This window comes from Puntigrus tetrazona, chromosome 9 (assembly GCF_018831695.1).
Source record: "Puntigrus tetrazona isolate hp1 chromosome 9, ASM1883169v1, whole genome shotgun sequence".
Lineage (NCBI taxonomy): Eukaryota > Metazoa > Chordata > Actinopteri > Cypriniformes > Cyprinidae > Puntigrus > Puntigrus tetrazona.
The window spans coordinates 19,931,574-19,952,928 of record NC_056707.1 but is presented as its reverse complement, the minus strand read 5'-3'; the positions used below and the strand labels follow the sequence as shown (position 1 = coordinate 19,952,928).

At 37.0% G+C, this 21,355-nt stretch overlaps 1 protein-coding gene across 7 annotated transcripts in view; it reads right to left on the bottom strand.

Annotated features, from left to right (window-relative positions):
- Positions 1-21,355, bottom strand: part of spegb (striated muscle enriched protein kinase b) — a 73,998-nt gene that overhangs the window by 19,893 nt on the left and 32,750 nt on the right. For all 7 annotated transcript variants that reach the window (XM_043248200.1, XM_043248201.1, XM_043248202.1 and 4 more), the window contains 16 exons: positions 17,455-17,575; positions 12,131-13,698; positions 11,840-11,983; positions 11,136-11,318; positions 7,875-8,050; positions 7,375-7,463; positions 7,090-7,265; positions 5,815-6,075; positions 4,649-4,807; positions 4,366-4,555; positions 3,623-3,852; positions 3,378-3,497; positions 2,572-2,676; positions 1,225-1,431; positions 1,007-1,130; positions 32-204 (listed from right to left, as the gene is read on the bottom strand). In XM_043248200.1, the coding sequence (XP_043104135.1) occupies positions 32-204; positions 1,007-1,130; positions 1,225-1,431; positions 2,572-2,676; positions 3,378-3,497; positions 3,623-3,852; positions 4,366-4,555; positions 4,649-4,807; positions 5,815-6,075; positions 7,090-7,265; positions 7,375-7,463; positions 7,875-8,050; positions 11,136-11,318; positions 11,840-11,983; positions 12,131-13,698; positions 17,455-17,575 (4,026 nt within the window). The remainder of the gene's footprint in view (positions 1-31; positions 205-1,006; positions 1,131-1,224; positions 1,432-2,571; positions 2,677-3,377; positions 3,498-3,622; positions 3,853-4,365; positions 4,556-4,648; positions 4,808-5,814; positions 6,076-7,089; positions 7,266-7,374; positions 7,464-7,874; positions 8,051-11,135; positions 11,319-11,839; positions 11,984-12,130; positions 13,699-17,454; positions 17,576-21,355) is intronic.

Here is a 21,355-nt window from a genome sequence, read left to right as displayed (position 1 = left end):
TAGATTTAGCATTTTGTACACAGCAACACACCTGCCATTTCCAGGATTAGTGTGCAGGAGTCGCTGCCATCCTTGTTGCTGGCGATGCAGGTGAGCTGACCAACATCACTGCTCTTTACCTTGCACAACTTCAGTGTATGCTGGTCATCATCAGGCATGCTCAACTCAAACAGACCGGGTCTGTTAGACAATGTCACTGCCCCTCTAAAAATTTAAAGGCAGAATAACTACTTGTTTTTTTTTCAGTCAACTACATTCATGTACTTGCAAAAGCAAAACGATGATGTTGATATTTTGTTATATGACTGTTTTATAGACGCAAGAAACAAAAGACAGAACAGAATTCAGTATTTAAGTAGGTGTGACACAGAGAAAACTATTTAGGCTTTCTGAACAAACCCTAACTCTTTGAGGAATACTAATACAGTGCTGTCTTAAATTATAGAATCAAAGGATTATTAGCATAAAGCACAAAGGGAAAACTCGCACCACACGTCTAATCAAAGTTATCCTGGGAATCATGATTTGAAAAGGATATGAAAAGGCAAGAAGCACTGGAATTGTTTTTTTTTGTCCAAAACACAAAGCTATTACATGAATAAAGAAATCTTAAAGCAATGCAAACAAGTCATATGTACTACAATAAATGGAATTTTTGTGTACTTTGAGGCTTGCAAGTATAAATTTCCACTTTTCACATATGTAAAAAAGCAGCTCGGACATTCTTATAAATATCTCTGTTTGTAATAGATTTAAGAAATAACATGAGGAAGTGTAAATGAGTAAATGACAACCAAATTTTGAGCATTTTTTATCATTTCAATTGTGTAGTTATAAACAATCCCATAAGTTATGAATAATTATTAGGTATAACAAAAAAGCACAGTTTTTAAAAATACTTTTCCAGAAATGCAAGTCATTTTCTAACTTCTGAAAATGTATAAAAATGTATAAAATGTAATGTTAATAGGTTTTGATGAATATTACTAAAAGTGCTGTATAATACCTCTTCCATGTGACGGATGCATTGACGTGGTTGAGAGTGACTGTGATGCTTAAGGGCTGCTTCTCCACCATATACACAATGTCTGGCTTGTCTATGATTACAGGAGCCTCCTGGAGGTACGGACCTGCAGACGGAGAGATAAAAAACACTCTCTTGCAGTAACTCATACATCTCATTGACCCATCTGACTATGGCTGTCCTTGTCTGCTGAGGCATACCTCTATCTAGCAGCTGCACTGGCTCGGTGGCAGGCGATGGCTTGCTAAAGGCCTTGCTGGTGATTGATAGCACCCTGAAGGCGTAGCGGACACCTTTAGACAGATTGGTAATGGTATAGATGGTCTGTTTCAGGCAAGAGGCGATGATGGTCCACTGGATTGACCCTAGAGCTTGCTGCTGAACAGCATACATCAGAGAGCTAGGATCTAGAAAAATAAATAAAAATCTAAATCTTTTTGCATTTAGTGTGAAAGCCAAAACCAAAAAAAGAAATCTGATTACTTCCGATCCGTTTTTTTTAAATACAGGGCAAAAAGAAGAAACAGCGCTTGACAATATGGAGAAAGGACACTCAAATTTTATGGTTTAGGCAGTTAATTCAGCAGTAAATCTGTGATTGTTACCAACAACATCACCAAGACATAGAATATCTGTTGGAAAGCAATAAATAAAATGTTACGGTACTACAGTGCTAAACTATATTTAGCTGTTGGCCATACTTGGAAATGTGTTAAGGAAATAAGAGGAGGTCAGGTTAATCATCTGTGATGTTATCCAGCTAACGTCACGGCACTGTTGCTCTATCAATATTTACTGTATGCTGAGAGAGAACATATAATATAAAGAGAGGATGCCATTAGAGCAACTCTTGGAAATTAAGATCACAAATAATCTCTTTAATGCAAGAAATCACCTAAAAATGACAATAGTGTGATTAATCATCATATATTTGCTAAATTCAATAACTTGCTGTCACAAAGCTATCAAATGGCTTTACAAGATAAAGCTGTCAAATGTCTTTATATATGCAAAAATTCTGTATTTATTATGAATATCATATTTTAGTGATGCTTTTGAATAATTGTTGATACTTGAAAGCATTAGTTTTTCCTTTCATTCAAATGCCATCAAAGTCAATAGAAATTTCCTTTATTGTCAGACTAATCCTTTAATATCTCTATTCTCCAAGACCACAATTCCTATCCCAAACTCTCACTATTGGTTAAACCCAATCAAATTGCAATTCTGGTGAATGGTGTAATTTTAAGAGCCTTGCTTCTTTGATTTCAGAGATGTGTTCCCACTTTCAGATGTGTCAAACATTTGTGTCTGTTTTCATTTTTCCCTAATGTATTTTGGGAAAACATCTGTGAAATTATGGATATTTGAATGAAACAACTGGGAACACCATTAAGAATAGCTCTATAAACCTACAGCCATGAAAAAACAACCACTGACCAATTAAAATGTTCCTTTGAGGAACTTTAAACCTTTAAAGGAGAACTGCTACAAGAACAGTTTCTAAATTAAATGAATATATACATAAATAACATGCATAATTATACCAATGGATGGATCCAGTCTTCTGGGTTTCTTCCAGCTTAGCGTGATAGTCTTGCCAGTGATGGACTCAATGACTGGGGCCCCATCTGGCGGGTCAGGAAGGATGTCTAAAACGGCAAAAGTGTCAGTCAGAATATTTATTTGGTGCCAGAGGAGTCTCTCGCTATTTTTCACACATGCACACATATGCTTTAGCCTTAAAATAAATTGTAGTATTGCTTTGAAGAGTCTGGGATGTGGAAAAAATAAGCTGCGGTTATATGATGCTGATCGTCTGCCAACTTGAGAGTGTCTAACTAATTTTTTGGAGTAACTCACAGCAGTAGGCACTGCAAATTCAAAGAAAAAATATTTTCAAAACACTATTTGACTGATTAATTTTGGATAATTACGGGACAGTTATTTAAAACATAATAAAAAATAAATAAATAAAATAAAAATAAATGAATAAAAAAAATCCCAACAGACATGTGTGAATATATATACATTTATTTTATAAATAGAAAAAGAATTTATCTAAAATGTATTTATTACTTTATATTAATTATTTTCTACTTTCCCAGTCTTGAAAAAAAAAACTTGTGTAATACGCATGTTTATTGTGTCAATATTGTGGTTACCGATCTTTGAAAACATGTCCACGTTATTATCAACAATATTATCATAATAAACACTAATATAATTCACAAAAATGTGCATAAAAAGCTTTTTTAAACTTACTCGTGAGCTTTTTAAGTCTTTTTAAAATGCACTTTCTATTGTTATAGTCAAGCATAGCTGCTAGAAACCACTGATGTATTAAACTCACCTGTCACATAAAGATGGGCGTAGCAGGTGGCCTTGCCCACCTTATTGGATATGACACACTTGTAAACTCCTCCGTGGGCATGACAAACAGAGCGGATCACCAGGCTGTGAACATCTCTGACTACAGAAGAGACAACATAGAGAACAAACACTTCATATGCCTGCTATTCCCGCCACTCACACTATCATTTCCACAGGGACTGCTTTCCGGAAAAGAGAATTGAATTACATTATCAACTAACTTACACTGTGTCATCTTCCTGTCCTCTGTGCTATCAATCCTCTTGCCATTGTGAAACCAGATTATGGCAGGATATGGCAGGCCGGCCACTTTGCACCTGAGCACAGCCTCTCTGCCCTCAACTACATCCAGATCGTAGAGCGGCTTGACAAAATCAGGCATGGTGAAACGTTCCACCTCGTTCTCAGGCACCTCAGGTTCCTCGGGAATGGAGGGCATTTTTTCCAGCTTTGCTCTAGTAAACATAAACCAAAACCATTAAGATGTTATGTTTTTATGCAAAACTGTTTCCATTAACAGTTTTGTGATTTTAATCTTTTGATGCTTCACCCAAAAATGAGAACTGATGTCTTAAACATGTCAAAACTCAAAGGACTTGGAATATGGTGCGCATGTCAAATTAATAACATTATGGTGTTTTTGGAAGTCAATAGCCACATATAGAAAAGAATTATGTAATGATTCTTCAAAATTTCTCCATAAACAAAACAACACCATATGTATGGAAGAAATAAAATAAAATAAAGCGATTTCACAGCCACAATAACCTTTTCATTTTCTTTACTTTTTAATCCTTTGTGGTGACTTTCACAATTTAGACTTTTTCCTGGGAATTGCTAGCTTATATCTCACGATTCAGACTTTTTTCTCAGAATCATTCTGTATCTCGCAAAAGAAGAACTTTCATTTTTCTTTGAACAAATATGAAACAAGTTCTGAGTGAATCATTAGTCACACAAGGTCATACATTTGAGAGGAAATCGCTGGTCTGGGTTCCTGCACATACAGCTCCGCTGCGCACTCGGCCTCCCCGTGTGAGTTCCTCGCTACTACTGTATAGAGACCCTCATCTTCATTACTAACATGAGAGATGATTAATGAGTGTCGTCCTCCTTCTTTCAAGATCCGAATGTCTTCGCTTTCCTCCAGCGGATGATCTGTTGAAGACGTGACACACAAATGACTCAACCATCTTAATGTTATTTTACGGGACTGACACTGGGAGGCACTCAAGGGAATTAGACTCATACCAAAGTGGCTCCAGATGACCCGAGGAGGTGGTGTCCCGCTGACCTTGCAGTCAAATCGAGCATTACGACCCTCGATAACTTCTAGTACATCCAGCTTACGGGTGAAGAGGGGATCTATGGATGCTACGACCTTTAGCTTGGCACTAGAGGTCAGCTCCTCTATAAAATCACATGACATGTGAAGTGAAATTGACAGTTTAATAAGGGTCTTGCAATATGCGTTGATTACGTCATGAAACCTTTGGTAAAAAGGGTCATGCTTATAATTTTAGCAACATGTTTATTTATTGGCATTAATTGGCTGTCTTCTGTTGCTACTGCATTGGATGGTTTACTCAAAAATTAAAACTTGGTCATTATTTACTCGCCTTCCAAACTTGTAAGACTTTCTTTATTCTATGAAACACAAAATAAGACATTGTGTGTTTATTTTGTCCATGCATTCTCGTTTTAGACTGCCTTATTAATACGAAAAAAACATTCAGAAATTCTGTGATTTTAAACAACATGAGCGTGAACTATCCCTTTAACACTAGCCCAGATTTTGTATTGTTTCTAGCTAAAATGTCAAAAAATCAAGAAGTATTTTCTAGACAAGTAAAAAATATTTATTATTTTCAGAAAAAGGCTAAATTAAGTGGCTTTTTGCTTAGCGCAACCACAATAATGGGGTAAGCAAAATAATCTAATTTCAACAGAAAACAACACTATTTCGCTTATTTCACTGGTAGATTAGTTTACTATTTCAGGTAAAGTGTCATTTAATTTTGACTTGTTATTTCTGAAAACAAGACAATATTTTTTGTCATTTTTTTCAGTAAGAGCTTCTAGATACTTTAACTGAAAACAAGACAAATAATCTAGGCTAGAAAAGCATTTTTTGCAATGAAGATTGCAGAGCAACAATCCACTCTGAAATATATGCTTGTCAAACTGTATTCGCCAGGCTGAAATAATCATGATGCTTGTTAAAAAAAAATTTGAGTTGCTGAATCCAATGTTAGGATAAATCAAAGAGAATATGCAGAGTTGCAGGTGCTACATCAAGCCAAGAAAACATAATTCCTCATGATACAGTATTACTCGTTTAATGTAATGAGACTTGTACAACAATGATGTGTTGGTGTATAAAACGAACCATGTGGACCTGTACCAAAGCCGCTCACCTTTAGCTGTGCTCAGTTTGCAGGTGTACGTTCCACTGTCATCCTCATGTACAGAGTTAAGCAGGAGCCTGCACCTTTTCCCATCAAAGTGCATCTTACAGTTGAGCAGAGCTGGTTGGATGAGTTTCCCATCTGACAGCCAATCAACATCTGTGTCCTGAGGACCGATCACTTGACACTCGAACAAGGCAGTTTCGCCTGCCTTTACCATCACGTCCCTCACCGGCCGAATGATGGCCAGGCCTGGCTCTATTGGACGAGCTGGAGGAAAAACGATAAGGATCAACCCAAGAGTGGTGAAGAAAAATACCTCAAGTAAGAAAATCCAGAGCTTATGTTTAAAGCACACAAGAGTCTTTGCATGTGTTTAATCTGCTGCAGATATAGGAGACATAGTCTGCTAATAGCATGTGTTGTACAGCAGAGAAGATATATTAGAAGAATATGCTAATACGTTGTCTGTCAGCATAATCCGCTCATGGCTCAGTACGGATCATCTTAAAATTATACCCAGAATTCCAAATCGCCTGGTCTGAGACTGTCTCTTTCAGACTTAAATAAATTCACCCTTGGTATAATATGAATAAGTTTAGCCCTTGCATTTTAAGATGATTTTGATTAAAAGGTTTTTTTTTTAAATCTGAATGATTCTGAACTTTATTTTAATACATTTTAATATATATATATTTTTTAAATGACTGACAGAAGTAATTCTAACATGCTAATTTGGTGCTAATGAAATTATATTCCTTCAGAAAACTATATAATATACTTTAATATTATAAAAATGTATAATATTAAATGCAAAACCTGTTAATCATTTAAAACTCTTAAAATACGTTCTAAAATGCAAGTATTAAAATCCTGTATTCAGTACATAGAAATTGTACAGCTAAAAACAATCACATTACATTAAACCAAGGTACGACACAATTTGTTCTGTATTCATATAAAAACGACTCACATTAGGCATTAACACACATTTATTGACTTGTTTTGAAAAACTGAAATCAGCTGCTGCATCGATCATTTAAAAAATACTATTTATTAAATATTCAAAATGTGTTGAGGAAGCTACAAACCACTCATAATGTAAATTCCCTCAACTAAAGTGATTGACAGGATAATGATTCTATGAATGGCTCAGTTGTCTCTGTATATTAAGCTAAGCAAGAATTATATTAAGAATGAAAATCACATCATCTTTAGGAAAGAATTATCTGCTTGTGATTCCTTAATACATACAGACCATGCAACACTAACTGAAGTCCCTACCTTTCACCTCCAGTTTTCCCTCACACTGTTTAGTCCCATACTCGTTGATGATCTTGCAGGTGTAAACACCACAGTCTGACTTCTGTGCCGATTTAATTATCATCTCAAAGCTGCCCTCCTCAGTCTCATGAACAAGATGCCGTTCACCTGTTTTAATAGTCACTCTGTCTCTCAGCCTGATACAAAAGAAAAAAAAAAGTTTAGTTACGACAATACTTTAAAAGGAACAAACAGTCCATACTATATTATGAATTATCTAGACAAATATTTTTGATTTAAACATACCAATAAAGCATGGGTTTAGGCTGTCCACTCACTCGAACAGACATGGTCACCTCCTGACCCTCTATAACTGTTTGGTCTCCAATAACAACCTGTTATATTGGTAAATGCAGAGGCATTATTGTTTTGTAAATAGTATTAACTCTGTGATAATATGAAAAAATGTTAATGGTTTGCAACATTTCTGTTCCCGGAAAAACATTGGATTTGCTGAATGTGAGAAGAGAGAGAACACAATATTTTTTCTCCCATCTTATGCTTTTTCTTGACCATTTTTACATGTACAAAAATGTACTTAAAACTTTTATCAGCATTTTGACTAAGAATAAAAAAGAATAAAAATGGACATGTTTTATATCATTTGGATTTTGAGGATAACACGTTCACATGGATATTGCAATCACTGCTAAAACTAAAATGTATCTTCCTTGTTTGTAAAATAGTGTGTATGTAAAAGTGCTCAGTGATGTATTCTTATAGAATATTTTGGCATTCTCTGATACCAGAAAGGATGGAGGCTCCTTAAACCGAGTATCCACGATCCTCCTCGGCTCAGGTCCCCTGTACGAGGAGAAATCCATCCCCTCCTCAAGAGGACTGAGGTACTCCTCATCAGATGTGATGGGACTGCTGACATCCATGGGTACACCAAGGTTCCCACGCTGGTCCTGACTGGGCTCTGTGATAAATACCAACAGGATTAAAGTGGATTTTACAAGCAATATTTACAGATTTGCATGTTTACATCTCTACATTTGGCCAACCTTTAACAAGTATTCATCTCAATAAAGAACACCCACAGAGCAATATGATTTATTTGTTTGAAAACAACAGTGTTGGGTATAAAATTCACAGAGAATTACTTTTTGCTTTTTCCTCTGACAGAGAGAAATGCGTTAGATAGGTGAAGGACGAAAGACATATTCTGAATACAAATCAGGATCCCTAAAGAGAAAGGATACTGTAATCCCAAATCCAAATCTCAAAAAAAGTCCAGTGACAATGTAAATGCCAGTGCTGGGGACAGATTGCTTTCAAAAAGCATCACAAAAACAGGATTGAGAAGATTTACTCAGAAAAGAGTCTATATAGGAAATAATCAGAAGACAAGGAATGTAATTTCAGCTGTGCATTACATGCATTATATGTAAAAAAATCTGATTCTTAAAACATGCTAGTGCATGCCTGTTTACAAAATTAACTTGCAGTAGTTGAACACATTCATTATCATCCATCTAAACTGGCTTAAATATTGACAACTTATCTTGGTTGGTAACTCATTAAAGCAACATGTAGGTTCATGGCTGTGATGTAAACTAAAATCTATTGGCTATTTGACCCAGTAACACTTACTGTTAGTCAAACAATTTCATAGTGTCTTTAAGATGCGTCCATTCAAATGTAATGAATGATGTTGATTTACAAATGGACATACAGAAATAAGCTACAGAAGTGAGAGTCATTCCTTAAGTGAAGTACACATGTAAACATATGAAACCGTTTGCCGTGAGAGGCCTTAAGCCACGGCATGCGGTAAGACTCGGTGATGCATGTACCAGGAGAAAAAAATAGACACAGTGTCTCTTCTTTCAAGAGCTTAGAGCATATATATTACCGCGAACCAGGGTATGATTCTAATTTCAAAGCAGTGACATTTTTAAGAACACCAAACAACTCAAAAGGCACTGATTACTTTCGCTTTTTATTTTCTAAAGAAAAAAAATATTAAACTTTTAAAACAAAAGCCTCCATAAGTAGCTTAACAAAATATAAAAAATAATAAAAGCTTGGTCAAATACTGTAATATTGTCACATTCTTTGGAAACCCACCATGCAAATTCTTGAACACAAACCTACCTGGCCCTGCTCCTTCAGCCAGACCTTGGCCATGTACTAAGTGGACACCGAGGGCGCCAGCGCATGTTCAGTCCCGACAGTATTTGTGTTAATATGTCAGCACCTTAGTGAATGCCCCCAGATTTCAACTGGTAATCTGGTGCAGACACTATGTCTTCTGTACCCTCCCTTGCTCTTTCTCTCTTGGCTCTCTCACTTTCAATAAGACACTACCTCTCACATTTACATCAGCACAAACAGATGCAGATGTCCTCCCTTTTTTCCATTCCAAGTCAAAGGAACTGCCATAAAATACTTCTCATAGCAACCATCCTATTTATATTCCTCTTACAAACTCTGTCGCTTCTTCTGCAGCTCAGCAAACCTACTACAGTACCGTGAACTGTAAAGAAAATGACTTTCATGCAAGTCTTTCATCTGTCTGGCTCTTGAAATTTCTTAGGAGCAACTGTTTAGCTGTTGTGTCACTGTGAAAAATAAAGACCTAGTTGGCAACAACACTTAATGGCAGGTTTTAACAACATGCTGTCAATAAAGTAACACAAGGATCCACTATATATGAGATTATTAAGAGATCATTTCATGGAAGAAGGAGAGCTAAAAATACCCGTGGTATTCACCGCCCTAATAAGGCAAAGCTTCTCTTTCTCTTTCTAACCATTAACTCAAACGAAGGTGCACTAGGAGAATAGTAGAATATATAGATATCCCCATTAGATAAAGTCTTATTTTGCATTTTCTAAAATGATTCGGGGTAAATGTGTTAAACAAAACCCAACGCAAAACCCAATTACAATAAAAAAAAAAAAAAAAAAATTATAAATAGAACTTATACATTACAGTCCACAAAGTAAACATTTGTCTTCAGCTTGACCATATAAGCAACACAATTATTACACAATAAAAAAAAAATATTATATGTACTGTATCTATTTTACCATATTCTCATATGCACATATAAAAACAATAAACAACAGAAATAATAGCAATGCATTTAGGTAAGTAAACTTTTTGACTAAACATTTCCGTGCTTGCATTTTTAAAATGTATTATGAGCCAAAATGCAGTTCATATGTTCAATTTAACCACTGGGTTGCTATGGTAACTATCCAGACGGAACCACTGTTGGAGAACTAGGGAGATCTTATAGAGAGAGAAGGAGAAATCAAAGAAGCACAAAGAAAATGTTCGAGGAGGCACTGGAAAATCAAACAGAGAGCTCATGTGAGAGCTGGTAGTGAGGAAAAAAAGTGTTATGGTTAATTTTAATGACTATTTTGCTTTAAGGGTGATTTAAACACCAACACAATGATGCTAACCCCCACCCCGCAGGGCTGCATGTTAACAGTGTGACTCACCGCCTTTGATCCTACTTAGATATCTGAAGGTATTGAAATCCACTCCTCTAAAATCCCATACGTTACCCTTCAAACACCCACATCCTCAACTGAAAACACAATATGCTCATCCAAAAATATTTTCTCAAACCATTTACTTGGAGGCATTTTCTGCATTGTTTAAAACTAAATATCGAGCTAAAGGCAAGTAATATGTTTAAAATTAGGAAAATTTGGAAATCTAACTCTTCTAAAAAAATCTGTGTGTGTTAAAACACATATAGTGCATGCAAACTTTAATTTATTCATTTTGATTGAGAGTTGGATATTTGCTACAACATGAGTGACAGCTATCACTGGCAATTGCCACAATCTCGAGCAGAGCTTAGCTTTATGCAAATAAAAAGTGTTGCAGTGTGACGACTAACAATGGGAGTCTGGACAGTGATCCATCAACTGATACAGCAGCTGAGTAGGGATGTCAACCAACCAACAGCAGAACAAATTGCTGTCAGTGTGAATGTCCCTTAAGAAAGGACAACCTAAAGTGTTCACCATCAAAACACTCACCTGATTTGATGAAAAGAGTAGCACTGCTGGACATCTCGCCAACCTCGTTGATAGCAGTGACTGTGTATGTTCCTGCATCACTGGGCTTTGTCCATTTGATGAGCAATGAGTGCCTTTCCCCCTCTACCTTCACAACATGAGTTGGGCTGTTCTTGATCACAATGTTGTCTCTCTTCCATGTAACTGTATATGAAATTTCTTTGCTATTACATCCCTCCAGAATTAAAATTGTTGAGACTTAAAAAGTACAGTCTTAAAGTTATTGTACACAGAGTTTGAAATAGATAAAAATAAATTCAACCTCAATCATGTTTACACAAAAATTTGGATCAGGTTCAATAATCTCAGTTTTGCACCCATAGCTGAATTTTGATAGGAAAGGATGATTAATACAAAAAAACCCTAAAAAACACATGAAAATTTAAAACTCAATGTGCAAGGACCTTTATTTCTTTGTACTCTTTGGGCTTAAATGTGGACTCAACTTTCCACAAGGGTTGAAGTCTAAAGGCATAGTACTGTATAGCTGACAGCTTATAAACTGAAGCTTTCACAGACTGTATTTTTGAGTAAATGATTCAGAGTCAGCAGGGACTACACCAAGACTGCATCCCTGTGATGCTCATGTATTATAGTTTCAAGTCAAACAGGCAAGATGCTTAAGGTGCTGTTTGAAGTTATTACAGCATAAATAAAGGACTTACCTTCTGGGAGAGGGGTGCCACTGATGATGCATTTTAAAAGCACCTCTGTTCCAGTAGAGGCCACAGTGTCCTGAAGTGGAAACTCAAACACGGGAGCCTCTAGAGGATCCTCTCCTGCAGACACGTACGAGTCGTCTGAAGATTCTGTAACAGCATAAGATATTTGTCAGATCCAATAAATGTGATAATTCTCAACTCAAATTGGAAGTGCACTGTAAATCAAGTTTGTCTCAGTATTTGTCAAGTACACCGTCAAGAAACATGCATGCCACTGGAAATGTCTAAACGTACCTAATTCAGGGGACATAGGTCTTTGTCTGCGTCCCCTTCCTCTGCTTCTTTGGGGTTTTTCTTCTTTAGCAGTGGCACTTTTCACAGCCTTATCAGTCTTCTCTGCATCCGTCTCCATTGGCTCCTCTTCGACAATAATTTTTGGTATAGTGAGCTTTGTTGCCGGTGGAAGAGGAGTCACATCCAGCTCCATCTTTTCTTCAGATGAAGAAGACGAGGAAACTCTTGGAGGTTTGGTGGGACCTTGTACAGGACATTCTTGAATAGCTACAGTTTCTCCTTGTACAAGAGGACTTTCAGGCCTTCTTTCCAGTTTTCTCAGTGTGACCTCTATTGGTGTCTTCCTATGCATGGACTCATCATCTGCTTGTGGTACTTCCTGAACACGAACAACCCTCTTTACTAGTGGACTTGCAGGTCTTGGTTCCACTTTGCGTAATGTCATCTCTAAGACATTTCGGGATGGAGATTCAGCTCTGCCTCGAGAGCGCTCTTCAGCCATGGATGTGACGTCTACAGTTGGAGACCTTCGAGGACTATCTCTGCTTGGGCTTGGGCCACGAAGTCTTGGAGACCTCTGTCCAGGTAAATCAGAGAGTGACATGGCCTCTGGAGGCGATGGTTGTTGTCCAAACATGCTTACCACCTTGGTGGTTGGGACAGACCGATCGCTTTCAAATTTGTCCAGTGTTTGTTGTTCCAGCTGGTCTTTTAGTCTGCGAGATGGTGATTTTGGAGGTGATCGTTCCTTGGCTTGCTCTCTGTCTCTCATTTCTTGCTCTCGCTGAGCACGCTCTCGATCCTGCAGCTTTTGAAGAACCTGAGGTGGGATGGGCTCTAACTTCCTTACAGGCTGCCTGCTCCTGTGAAAAGTAGAGAGCTGCTCCGTTGAGAAGGATTTCTTCATGTGTGGCTTACCAACAAGCTTTTTGATGCGCTGGAGCTCCTCTGTGAACTTGTTCTCAATGTCCTGCACCTTTTGGGAGTAACGGGGTCTGTCCTCCAGGGAAGCAGCCCGCTGTTTGAACATGGTCCTTCTCTGGGCTGCATCTGCCTTCAGAGCCTCGCGAAGATCTTCTTTGGAGCTCTCCCTCGAGATCCCCAATCGGCTCCCTCCTTCATCAGAGTCAATAGACGAGGCTCTGTTAAATCCAGCCCAGGAGCGTCCAGATATAGATCCCTCTGGGTTATCGATGCTTCTTCTGCGTTCTTCAAAGACACGCACTTTCTCGAAGATCTTGGAGCTAGCTCTTGTCAGTTTTGGTGAGGGCCGAGGTGTAAGTTCCTTACGGGAATACTCGCTGACCGGGGTTTGGGGTCGAGAATCTTGAGCACTACTCTGAGACATGCCTGAGGATTTGGGTTGCTTTATCTTCTCCTCAAACTCTCCTGGTACTGTGTCTTGATATTCAGTTGGCACGACAACTTTCTTGCGTGGGGCTAGGGGTGTGGCAGGGGCTGAACCGGAACGGCTGAGCAAAGGAGAGGCTGTAGAGCGGCCAATTTTGGGGGAAGGGGGTGGTAGGACTTGAGGGGGAGATTCCCTCAAAACTTCTTCAGATGGGCTCCTAAAAGAAGGTGTTTGAGGGAAATTTCTGTTAGAGTATGGGGTTATGCAAGGGGAGGAGCCCAACTGTTTGGACGACGACTTTGGAAGAGGGGCCAGAGAGGCTAATTTCTCTGATGTGGGACCTTAAATGGGACCGTCTGCATGTGTTTGTGTGCAAGTTACTTCAAGTCTACTTCTGTTAATGTCTTAATTTGAGAAAAATAATTAGCTTTTTTATAATGAAGAAGGAGTGATGTGAACCTTCATAATTGTTTTATTTCAGGAGAGGTAAATAAAGAAAAAGAAAAAAATGATAATGAGCTTCTGTTAACTGTATTTTCTAATTCGTTACGTTTGACAAATTGAAATATAAAAATAATGCGAGGGGATGTTCATAGCATGAATAAAACATATTCCAATAATCTTAGAGTGACAGTCAAGACCACAGTTGAATGTCTATAATCTTAGAAATCTGAATACTTCTTAAAACAAATTGTTATTTATTTGTCTCATAGTTTACAACACAACTGATTGTTCAAAAATAATGTCAGATTAAATTGTGCCTACTAGCCTATGCCTTCCAAAATCACTGGGCTAGACCACCACACATCACTGGATATTTACAGGAATAAGTTAAGTGTCACTTGCCAATGCTAGGAAGGAAGAGTAAAACAAGGATTAGTGCAGGCACATAACTATTAAATGTTGAGTCATCAAGAACACTGCTAAAAGGGGTCTAATTCAAAATGGCTGTGCACTAGAAAATGTCTGAAGAGCAGTAAAACTTAAACATTTTTCTTGTTTACACAGCACAGACCAAACTGCACTAACCTTGCAAAGCTGATACAGCTAAAAGTACTGTAAATCCAACCAGCATAGCTTCCTTCCCAACTGGCAGCTTGACAAACTTATTCTTGTATTCAACATACAGTGCACTATAATGAGTGAACATCTCCCATGCAGCATCAAAATCATGCGAAAACAAAGCACAAATCTGATTAAAACAGAGGGATGATCCTTTGAAATGTGTGATGTTAGTAAAGTATGACATTAAGCAACTGGCAATAGCAGACAGTTTGTTACTTACTCATAATCTATTTTTATAATCTATTTTCCCATAAATATACAGTATTGTACTTTTTGGCTTTACTTGAGGGAATAATACTCAACACATTACAGTGTTTTAGATTGCACTTTATTTGAGATCATTATAATTGAAACACTGAAATTTAACTTTGGCAAAAGTTAAAAGACATAAATAACATTTTTTTTGTACAGAGCCTTAATCTGTGTGAATAACACACATCTTCGAGACTTCTTACAAGATCTATGCCCTCCTATCCTTGCGAGTCAAGGCATCATGTGCATGCATGCAAGGATTCATGCTGTGCAGTTCACCAAAAACAGCATGCACAAAAAACCAGGGGGAAACCGAAGGGGTCGATGATACCTAACACAAAAATGTGATGCAAGCATGTTTTCAATGCAAACTTTTGGTCAGCTTCAATTTTGCATCAACTGCTGTGCGGGTAGAAAACTAAAAGAATTTGCATATGGACAATGGGGGTCAAAGGAAAGTATGAACTAAATGAAAATAAATCTAGATGAGGAATGAAAAAGGCAATAACGGTGTGTGACGGAGGTGCTGTATTATTCTAAACTATATTCAGACTATATTTGTTTCAGCCTGTGACCTCTCAATCTATTGAGTTATGCTACATTATTAGTTTATGGTCTGAAATAGTTTTTTTATATGTAACACTAGGTTTATATTTTCAGCAAATTACTTTTATTATGATGCATGGTAAAATGGTAATGTTTTAGTGACAAACAGAATGAGCATACAGCCAATGGAAGATGCATCACCTTAAGCTTACTCAGCGAATACTATTTTGGAGTTTAAATGCTTTGTCTTCAGATACAACAGTTTGGCCTACAGCAGCACTTCCAGAGAGGATCTATTCTTAGATTCCTTCAGCAGCTCCCGAAAAATGTTGACCTGCACAAAAGGTCATTGTGCTCTCAGCATCTCAGTTTGTACATGATGTGACACAGATCTGACAGATTATAAGTTGGCTGCTTTAAAGGCCAGGTCATTACCTGACAGTGCCCTGCATCTGCCCTCTCTTAGACAGAATCATGACTTTCTTTAAGGTTATCTTAGTGTTAGGCACAAACAGAAACAGCCTGTCATTACCAATAGATCTTGGTTCAACACATTCATGATACAAATGAGCAGCAAATCAAAAGCAGAACCGAACAGAGGGAATGGAAAACAAAAACTAATGGATAACAGCGGGCTTGAAAGTATGCAGACTGTTCAATGCTAAACAGAATGGGATGACATTTGAAAATCTGGGTTATAATATACTAAGAAAACTACATTTTGAAGGAGAGTTTGAGTGATGTTTGGATTCTAGAGTGTGACAGTCAACCCTGGCTCAAACATGGATGAAGAAGAGTGCTACGGATGGATGAATGACAGCAGATACAATCATTCCCCCACTTTTCTTTTCTAACAATATCTATGCTTATACATCACAAACAGTACCTAAAATAACACCCAGTTAAAGTCAAATGAGCAAAGACTTGCTTTCATCCAATCATTAACAACACAACATACAGTTTTAGTCAAATTGTAAGAATAAGAGTTTGATGTAAGCTACACCAGCGATTCAAATCCAAAACAGACAACCTACTACATCAGAAAACACCTGTCACAAGTCACACATCTTCTTTGAACAAACAACTTTTGCAATGATAAAATCATTATCCAGAATGTAAACTATTCCTTGCATTAATCCACCAAAATAAAAATACGAAAATAGTCTAGATGTTTTTCGTGACGTACACAAAAAAAGTATCTGTGCTTTTTATCTCTATTAAGCGACGAAAGTGTAACATTTTCGTAATAAAAATAATACTTTTAATAACATATTTTTACAGCCATACATCTAGAATATTTAAGGAATATTTATGGTGGTCATCACCACAGTAAAAAAATTCAAACTAATCGAAATCGAATCACTTAGATTGGCATAATGTAAAGGTTCTATCTATGACAATGTGAAATGAATATGAGCATCAACTGAAGTTCTTCAGTGTCATTTCGATACAGCTCTCCAAAAATGCAATAATACGCGTATATTACAAAAAAGACAACAACTTTTGCTGCGCTGCCACTTGCGAATGAGTCACGTATAACTGTAAGGCTTTTGGCAGCTCACACAGATCTACACTCTGTGGGCTGAGCTGAACCTCATCCAAAAGCAGAGAGCCCACTCACTGTATCTTCTGTCATTCCTGTGGTGATGTAAGCTGCCTCGTGGGGCCACCGCAACGCACGGCTCAAATACAGAGAGAGAGACAGAGCAGGAATTACAGCCTTGGTCTTGTTCTCAGCCCCCTCCCATCCTTAGCACTTACAGGGGACACCATGTTAGAGCAAGGGTCTCTTGTGACTCTGTGACGGGGGTTGTGGTTGTTTATCTATTGATGAGGGATCTTTTTATATATATCTGCGTTTTGGTCTGCTTATTGTGGGCTGTGGCTGATTGCGGTTTATTTTAGCTTGGGAAGGTTTACTTACAGGGGTACAGAAAAAGTCCTTCCTCTATAAAGACTGAACGTGCTACCATAGTAATCGCTAGCTAAAGACACACTTTCCTCTGACCCCCAAACCGGTCGGGATAGATTGGCGCGTGATGCTCGAATCAGAGGCTCGACCCCTAGGTGCCTGATCTGGGTGCCCGTCGGCTCCCGGCTGTTGGCTTGCCTGGCTGACTGCGGCCCCGGAGCTCTTGATCCCAGGGCTAGAGCTTCTTTCTCCAACACTGTGGTCTCTCCGGTGGCCCAGCGATCGCTCGCATCTGGGGCGACATCCATCATTCTCTCACCTGCGGTGGAGCGAAACAGGAACAAATAGAGCGGATTAAATTTCAGGCAGAATGCTCGACGTCCTAGCGTTCACAAGTTATGGGTGAATTCATTCACATGATAAAAATCCTAACAACAGAAAATACTTTTTCTTTCAGTTGCTCATTTTCTTTTCTTTCAAGTTTATAAAAAGCACCAAAAATGTTTACATATGTATTAAAATAGTTGTATCTTAATAAATAAAACATATTTTAAAATAATATAGTATAAAAAAAACCTTAAGAACACAAAACATACTTTTGCAATCAAGCTGCAAAAACGTAATGGTAAAAAATTAAGAAATTAATCTCAATAACTTCTTAATTTGCTGCTTATTAATAGTTAGTGAGGTAGTTGATAAATTTTGGTATTGGCTAGGATTAGAGATGTAGAATAAAGTCAAGTAGAATAAGGCATCAATATGTGCTTAATTAGCACTTATAAATGGTTAATATTATATTAATATGCATGCTTATGAGCAACTAATAGGTGTAACTATAAAATAAAGTGTTACCAAACTCATTTTAAGCTTTCACATTTATGATAAAAAACTAGGAACCAATTAAATCTTTATTAGACTTGAGAAACATCAAACTCATACTCGATTATGCTCTTATTTCACATACCAAGAAGGCAATTACATAAATGTCTTAAAGGTACATTAATAAAAAAATGCCTGTTTAACTAGAATGAAAATTTTGGTTACCAACATGGTAATTGGACCTAGACAGATAGAACAAGAATAAAATAAAGTGAAAGGGGAAAAGGGAAAAATGAAAAGAAAATAGAAAACAGATTAAGAAAAAAGTGACACATAATCCTGTTAGATTCTTACAAGAATACTGTTTGTTATGCCTAGTACTAGTAGATAATGTAAGTGGATTACATGAGCATGCATTCAGAGGTGTGAAGAATAAAGCCCAGGTGATGCCATTCAGCCGCAAGCTGCGTTGAAGCAAAGTCCCAGCTGATGCCTTTAGAGCCAGTGCGATTCACAGTGACTGAATGGATTAGACTGCAGTCAGGAAGCATCCATCAAAATCAATGACAATGCGCCTCCACCCACCCCTCTACGCCCACCATAACAGATCAAATCAATCACTTATGCCACTACGGAAATCATACGCTTCACAAAATCCTGACACATTTATTCCTCCGGTATCTCTTTGTTGGTGAATTTGTTGACTTTCATTTTGTAGAAAGGCTTTAGATCCTACAACTGTATGCTAAGCGCTGTGAAGACATCATTCATAACAGTGCTAATGACAAACAAGCAATTTAGAGTGCAATTCAAGCTCCGTTGGTTGTGGTGCACGTCTCTAAAATCTATCTCTGTTGAAAGCTGCATTGTTCACAAGATAAATGAATTTCAATGTTAGATGCTGAGATCAAAATGGATATTTATATACGGGCCACGCTGTTCTCACACTACTCATTTCTAAGCTGAAATCTCGCATCAAATAAATATCACTCTATTCCTCTTTTCTATTTTTTAGCCCTCTCTCGCGATGATGAAAGAAATGGAAACATTCTTCACCCAATCTGTAAGTGTCTCAAGTACACTCCCAACCATTTTCCCCAGGGGATAACGGGAAGGCTTTTGTCATGATACATACTGACAAGCGAGAGTTCAATTGCCTGGATTCAACACAGGGACTAAATAGAATCAAGCGAATAATCTTTGTAAACAAATCTGTGATTTCATTCTGTTGAATGAAAATCTATATTCATGAATATTAACAAGATTTATTTTCGTTAGACACAAAAATAGAAAAAAGCACACATGCTTACACGCAAATACCAACCACGTCCAGCCTCCAACCAAGAACGGTTGTGTGTAACACCTTAAATCACATGATATACATGCAACGTGATCTCATTATTATTCATAGGTTTTCATACTTAAAGCACGGTTCGAGCTCATTTTCATGCATTTGGAAAGACAATAGAATGCAAAAAAATGCATGTATGCACTTTACAGTATTATTTGTATCATACGAAAAACATTTTAGAATGCCTGCCTGTTTAATTCCAATGGTCAACGAGAACATGGGGAATGGCATGAATAATGTGAATTTCTGAACATCATAATATAAATAGATAAATAAAGAAACATGAATTGATGAAAAAACGGGAGCTTATATATAAATGTTTAGGCATATACATCCTAATACTTGTAAATATTAATATTTGATTTGTGGCTTGTTATTAAAGCGGAGTTTCTGTTTGCTGTTACCTCTTTATTTATACTCCTCTAAGCACCTGTCTTATCAGATCTGTGATAAGACACGCTCAGAGATTTAGCATAATGTGTGCTTTATCTGAGTGAACAGCTGTGTAAACATCCGAAATAAGCGGAATGTGTGGTTTAAGTCACTAATTTAAGATAACGAAAGTTTTTGAGTAATATTTTACAGAATAATTATCATCAAAACATTTTTTATTAACATGAAATTGTCATTATTTACTCCTCCTCATGTCCTTCCAAACCCCATTTTTCTATATTGACAGCTAATTGTAACCAACCACGTTAAACTCTAAAAATAAACAAATAAAAAGCCACAAGGAAACTATAAAAATAGTCAATTTGACTCATGAACTAGATTCCAAGTCTTTGTAAGCCATACAATAGCTTTGCGGCAGGATCAGACTGAAACGTAGCTCATTATTCATCGAAAAGGTCATGTTCACTGGCTCGTCATGTTCACACATGAGAAACAATGTTCTGTTTGGTCAATGTGCCAATTTTAAATCTGAACGCAAATGCAAATAAGTTGGCTTCGGTGGAGGGGAAGATTATCAAGGAACATTGTAGCAAACTCTGAATATAGCAAATAAGTTTCACAGGCTATTTTTATTTATTTTTTTACATTTTCTTTAACCGTATGGTTGCTATAACTGCCACTGTATGGAAAAGATTGTAATTTTTTCATGTCACAAAAGAAAAAAAACTGCCTATGGGTTTGTAATGACATATCTGCGCTCAGTCCTCCTTCCAGAACCTATACACTTCCAGTAAGAGGAAAAGGGCAAGAAAACTAAACCATAAAACCCACACACCCAGGACATAATGTTTTTGTACTTCAGTGCATACCATTGGACACCAGGAATAATAAGTTTCATCTATAATAGTACTGTCCATTAATTTTACTAGTGAACTATATTGGGCATTCCGCAATAAAAATATATTACATAATATATATTTATTGTTTATTAATACACCTGTTAATGTTTCTGGTTTCTCAGTACTTATAATTATTCTTGCAATGTATCTTGTATTTAATATACTTAAGTGCTCAGACTTGCTGTAAACCATAAAAAAAAAAAAACTTGTGTGTGTGGCAGCATACTTGGCCAATAACGTTTTTCTGATTCATTTTGACAGCATTTCTATTCCTTTAATGGCTATTCAGAACTACTATAAATAAACTTCCATTCAAAGGTTTAGGGCTGGCAATTTAGAATGTTTTTAAAAGAAGATGCTCACTAAGGCTGCATTTATTTGATCAAAAAATTAATAAAAACAGTATTGAAGTTAAAAGTTATCATAATTTATTAGTTTATAGGTTATTTTTCAGCAGCAATTACTCCAGTTTTTTAGTGTAACAACATCCTTCAGAAACCATTTTAGTATTCTAATGACACATAAGAAAAACTGGTAACACTTTATTTTAGGGTGTCTTAACTAGCTGCTTATTAGCATGCATTTTACTAGAATATTAGCCATTAAGCACATATTAATACCTTTTCTACAAGAATGT